The 5,959-nt window shown below is 42.1% G+C and overlaps 1 protein-coding gene across 1 annotated transcript in view; it reads left to right on the top strand.

Moving 5' to 3' along the window:
- Positions 1-4,417, top strand: part of CA4 (carbonic anhydrase IV) — an 18,416-nt gene extending 13,999 nt beyond the window's left edge. Inside the window, exons 4-8 of the mRNA XM_009324077.1 lie at positions 1,000-1,157; positions 1,840-1,932; positions 2,203-2,266; positions 2,766-2,929; positions 4,002-4,417. Of these exons, the coding sequence (XP_009322352.1) occupies positions 1,000-1,157; positions 1,840-1,932; positions 2,203-2,266; positions 2,766-2,929; positions 4,002-4,190 (668 nt within the window). The 3' untranslated portion in view covers positions 4,191-4,417. The remainder of the gene's footprint in view (positions 1-999; positions 1,158-1,839; positions 1,933-2,202; positions 2,267-2,765; positions 2,930-4,001) is intronic.
- The last annotated feature ends 1,542 nt before the right edge of the window (positions 4,418-5,959 follow it).

Below are 5,959 nucleotides of genomic sequence, written 5' to 3'. Positions count from 1 at the left end.
GAGATCTTAATAAGTAAATTTTAAAAATATATCCCAAATGTCTCAAGCACAGGAAGTGATGGTGATTTATAGCTAGAAAAGTATCTCCTAAGAAAATTTTGGTTTGCTGTTAACAACAGATCAAGCATCGCATTAAATAGATATAATGGCTTAGATGCTTAGGCTTAAGTTGCAACACTACTCTAAATTAAAACAGAATACCTTTAAACCCTGTCTAAAACAAATATTACAGTGAAGACAATAGGAGATAAAAACAATGCTTAAAAACCAAATAAACTGTGATCAAGTTCACTTTTAAGAATACTTTGATGGAGGGTGTTCTGGACAAAAAATGAAGGAGTATAGGGTCTTCTGGAAGGTCTAAGTAGCTCTGACTCCTGGGGTTATAATGGCAGTGAACAAACCCCTACAAATCCCCTCAGTGCAATCAAGGAAAGACAGTCTATTACCTGTTTTCTTCAAAATGCAATTAACTGATGATACTCCAAAGGATTTATCAATGGATGCCATAAAAGTCTGTAAAACCCTTTCCCCAGGACAATCCAAAGTAGTGCTCTGCCCTTTTCCTCCCTTTTACAAAGGGAAACAAGTATCACCAAATTTCTTTTATTTATTATTATTTATTCAACTGAAGTAATGGATAGCTCAGCTCTCCAGCAAGTGAGGCTCCACGCAAGTCACTCAAGTTCACAGAGCAAATCCTAGGTAGAAATGGGAACAGAAGCTCCAAGTGCTGTGCCACGGAGGGATGCCCAAATGCTGTTGCATATTACCGGGAAGTGGGCTATGATATTTCTCCTTTTCATCTCAAATTAATCTCAGCTAGCCTTTTGTAAGAGTTCAGCTTCTGCAGAGTCGAACTTCTGAAACACTCGGTATGAAAAACCAAGCCAGAACGTTAGGATAAATTTGAATCTCAAGAACATGCATCTCTCTTCTCTCAAATACTATTAATGTACGATCTGGGTTTTTTTTTAACTACTTATTTGTTTTCCCCAGTTAAAGTAACACTAACCACATCCCCTAAAATTGGAGGTGGAGGCCTGGGAAGAAAATACAAGGCGATAGAATTTCATTTGCACTGGGGAGTCCAAGGTGTGCAGCAATACCTTCCCGGGTCAGAGCACAGCATAGATGGAGAAAAACAAGCCATGGAGGTAGGTGAGACTCCTGTGTGTGGATTATGGCTTTTACTCAAGAACTCTGGATTTTTAAGTTGCTGTTGCACAAAAACACTTTGCTTGCTAAGAACATGCAGGCAAACACACTAGTTTTGCACAGCAAAGGCACAGGACAGACAACAAATCTGGAGTTATATAGCCTTTTGGGAGGAGAAACATTTCGAAGTCTACACAGTCTGATTACGCTCCCACACTGTTTATTCAGATTATATATTTGTTTCTGGGACTGCAACTATGAATCAACCTATGCAACCAAAAAAAAAAAATTCTCTTCAAGGCAAGACAAGTGGCCAGTGCTGATACACATGGATTGGTGGAAGGAAACCACCCCCCTTTCAAACCATGACGTAAAAATCTGCCTGTTCCACTGCACAGGCTGAAAATTGAGGGCTGCAGCAGTCCACAGAGCGCCTCACCTTCTGGGGAGATGTACGAAATTACACCATTGTTGATGAATGAAGTTTCAAATTATAGTCCACTTGTTGCATAGTTCCTGCCTCGGGTCAAGGGCCTCGAGCTGTCTGTCCCCAGCCTGTGAGCAACAACGCAGCTCCGGCCCCACCGCAGCGTCGGTGCAGAGAAGCAGCCAGGCTGCACTTACAACAACGAGCTGTAGAGGAAAATGAACAAATAATTGGCCTTGACCATTGTGTTACAGCTTCACATTGTCCACATAAGAGAAGATGTTTCGGGTATGACAGAAGCGAAGAAACATGCAGACGGTGTGGCTGTGTTAGCATTCTTCATAAAGGTAGGTAGCCAAATTTTTAATCGCCCATCTCAAATCTACCAGCAATTTGGCCGAGTGATCGGCTGTGTTAATGTTACAGTAGTCCAAGACCGAAGCCTCCCTATCTTCTGCAGGCATTCAGTGCCAGCGCTTGGTTCCTTTACCCTTTTCTATATTCTGCTTGCTATTATCTTTTAGCCTTGTGGTGCTTTTCTGTTCTATTCACAATTAATTTAAAGCAACCAGTTGTTGAGAAATGCATGATTTGGAATCAAAATATTTCCATTTCAGGTTGAAGAAGAAAATAAAAACTATGCAACTCTAATAAATGAATTAGACAATATTAAATACAAAGGTAAGATGCTTGTGTTGGTCAAAATGCAACATATATTTATTTCGAGCACATATACCACCAGGTAATTCATGGTCCAATCCTGTTCTAATTACAGTAGGGCTTGTTACTTGAAAGTCAAAGCCAAAAGATAAAGGTTAGTTTGCCAAGCATTCAGAGCATCGCGGGTGGGAGAAAATCTAGTTCTCCATATTTGCAGCGAAGAAACCCCCCCCCAGCACCAGAATGAGTATTCCTACTTCTGGAGGGGGAAGCAAAGTGAGGAGGAAAACACGCAGCGCGTTAACACGAGAGGTGTGCGAATCTCGTGCTCTGTGGGACCCTGCAGCCGGCTGTCAGGGGTTCCACGAGCAGGGCGGTGCGGCTGCCCCAGGCGGCGAGGGGGGCGTGCGTGGGGATGAGGCTTTACAGAGCCACGGGCGGCAGCCGCATTTGAAGACAAATGTGAACAATACCTGCAGCCGCGCTTGTTACAAACGCTGTTTCCACGTGGTTTGTCTAGGGCAAACAGCACAGATGGAGCCTTTGCCACTGAGTTCTCTTCTTCCTCCTGAGGAAGACCTTGGAAGGTACTATCGGTATGAGGGCTCCCTCACCACTCCCGACTGCCATGAGGGAGTCATCTGGACGGTGTTTGAGAAGCCAGTTGAACTCAGTATTTCTCAGGTAAGTCGCAGAGGGACAGCCTGAAAGGAACCTGCTTACGGTTGTTTTGTCCCTCTGACTGCCTCCTCCCTCCCACAATTTAGCACAGACTCATGAGCTGCTCCGCTGCTGTGTTCCTATGACAAACATGCACATGCTTGGCATTAGCCTAAACATAGTCCCTAGTGCCAGTTTTTTGACCCTATTAAATGGTCTCAAAAAATGGCAGGAAAGGGGAAGGAAGGGGAAATGACGGTGTGAAAAGAAAGCCAGATGAACCCACAGGTAAACACCTAGCTCAGCGCTTCGTCAGCAGCACTTCCACTGTAGTCAGCTGCTCACCCCCAAATTTCACCGCTTTTCTCCTATTGTCCTAAGTGTCAGGATACCGGAAGAGAATACTTCAAAATGCAAACTTTGAGTCTATCAGCGTCAGCTTTAAGCAACACATTTTTGTCCTATAGAGAGGAACAGAAGGCTGAATCATGACTGCCTCGAAAATACAGATTGTTCAGCTGACAGATTAAACAATTCAGATGTCCTGGAGTGGACTCTCAGCAATACTACTAGCCAGCACAGCCTGGCTGAGAGTCAGCATCTGTATTTTAGTTCCCTACCTGCAGCGTACTCGTAATCGCTTCAGTCACAGGGCAATGCTCAGCCACACACAAGTCAGCACGGCACAGTACACAAGAGTGAGCATCCGCTTGCTCTGGGCCAGCTTCTTGCTGAAGCAGTTAGAAATTCGAAGGGAAGAAAGAAATCCTAGTCCTCTTACTTTGTGTCACTGTGACGTGATGGACAAGGACAGGACTGTGTGCGTCAAGAGGACTGGTGTAACCAGGTCCTTGAGCTGGACAAAGCATTTGGCTCGCACAGAAAGGAAGTCCCCACGATTTCCAAGGCTAAAAAAAGTCATCTGTTGGTGACCTCTGGCAGTAGCCTCCATCACATTGTTTCCTGCAGGTTTAATGCATCCATGCAGTTCAAAACAATGCCACAGAGTAAGGCACTGCAGATTTATAATATCACCATTTCCAGTGTTCCATGGAAAAAGGATTTAACGATCTATTTTCTTCTTCGATGTCTGCAGATTTCTCAGTTCTCAACAGTTCACTTTGACGGGAAGAACTCGACTTACATGGTTGAAAATTTCCGGCCTGTTCAGTTTCTGAATGAACGAAAGGTGTACTGGTCCAGCGCCAGCATCCCCCTGCCTACTGCTAAGGTTTTAATGTTGGTCCTGATGCTTACGTACATCCTGAGTTCTCTTTTCCAATGAACACTTCTCCCCTCATGCAAGGTTCTGGGCTTTTTGGAGGGGTTTTTTTTGTTGTTGCTGTTGTTGGTTCTTTGTTTCAAGTAGCCTCTCTAACTACCAACTCATGAATCATATCTCAATATAGAATTTAACCTTGTCCTCCTCCAGACACTAACCAAGGACTTCTGTTGCTGCTCTTATATAAAATGAAACCCATTGCACTAAATCACAAGAATTCAAAGGAACTGTAAGATTCAAATTAAAAAAAAACACTTAAAGAAAACATTAGGACGGATTATCTACAAGCCTATAGTTTTAACGCAACACTGGAAGGACACTGCACAAGCTATACAGAGGACCTTCAAGAGGAATCTGTTCTTAAGTGCCTATGAAGGGTTTTGTTTGGAGTATGTTTACATTCAACGCTGCAAGTCAGGAAGACAGTAACACGTGGAGTAATTCTTGTCATCCCTACATTGTCCTGCATGAAGGTACAATACAGAGCAAAGAAAAACTGCTCACACGCAATTGAGCAACATCCGGGTCATCCTACCGAGTGAAGGATACGTGACAAATTTCATCTGTACTAACACAATTTTACGCCCTTCTTCCTTCAGAACATCTAAAGTTAATTTTTAGATAAGGATACTGGATTCCTTTCATCTAGTCTACTGATTCTGGATTTCAGGTTCCTCTGTTAAGCCTATTTATTCACCCTAGTACGGAATCCTACTCTGGGATGCACGTGGCCGATACGATGTGCTAGAAAGAAACAGGGAGGCTCAACCACATGTACCAGTTGCACATCTGTGGAAATTCCCTCTCTTTGGAGGGCTGCATTTGAAGCATGAGACTTTGATGATCCTTTACAGTTTTCATTTGCCTAATAAAATGGGACAGCTCAAGAAATGGCTCTTTCCAGTATCACATTTTAGAAGTTTTTAAATGTCAGTTTGAGCATTTCAGTGTGAACATTTCCTTTTACTCTTTTTTTTTTATTATAATAACATACCTGCAACATTCACATATGGTTAAGATTCATAGTTTTTCCAAGAAGATTGTGATTTGAACTGATTTCTTCAGATTCTACCCAATTACTTACAGAAAAGCTAAATATATTGGGAAATGGGATTTCTTTATATTATTCCAGTTCTCTTTCTGAAGACAGACATAACAGTTTTCTTCGGCTATTGCCATGTAATATGTTACAGCTTCTTTTAGAATTTCAGAATTTGGCGACACCAAAATCAGATTTCATATTAGCAGACTTGTATTTTTTTCTTTAGGGCAATGTTTGCAGAGATGACTTTATGCTACAGCTATATGGCCATTTTCAGGAAAATCATGGCAGTGAGACTAACCACAGCTCACCAAAGGAGAAAAAGCAGGGTGAAAAATTATTTTCATATTTAACAATCAACAATATAAGCTTAAAGAAACCCACATGGGAAAGCAAATTCACCTTTTTAAGTTTAGAGGAATGATTAAGACTTCAACTGTATTTTTAGCTAACTGAAAAACTTTTGAGAAGCAAACATAAATGAAAGATTAAAGTTGAACAAGAGACCTATATTTTCATTGCCTTGAGTTTTTATTTCTTTCGTCCTTGCTGAAGGGGAATCCACACAACTCTCATTCAGAAAAGGAACGTGACTTTTTTCCCCTTATTTTCTTCACAATGTTTAGGGTTGGGTTTGCATTTTTTGGTGGTGGTGGTGGGGCGGCGGGATTTGCAGTACATTGGGACATTTCTTGCGTCAGCAGGTTTCTGGAGGTTTTATTTCACACGG

Source organism: Pygoscelis adeliae, unplaced genomic scaffold (assembly GCF_000699105.1).
Source record: "Pygoscelis adeliae isolate BGI_AS28 unplaced genomic scaffold, ASM69910v1 Scaffold290, whole genome shotgun sequence".
Classification (NCBI taxonomy): Eukaryota; Metazoa; Chordata; class Aves; order Sphenisciformes; family Spheniscidae; genus Pygoscelis; species Pygoscelis adeliae.
The sequence above is the reverse complement of the archived record's forward strand: the minus strand, read 5'-3'. Positions and strand labels throughout refer to the sequence as shown.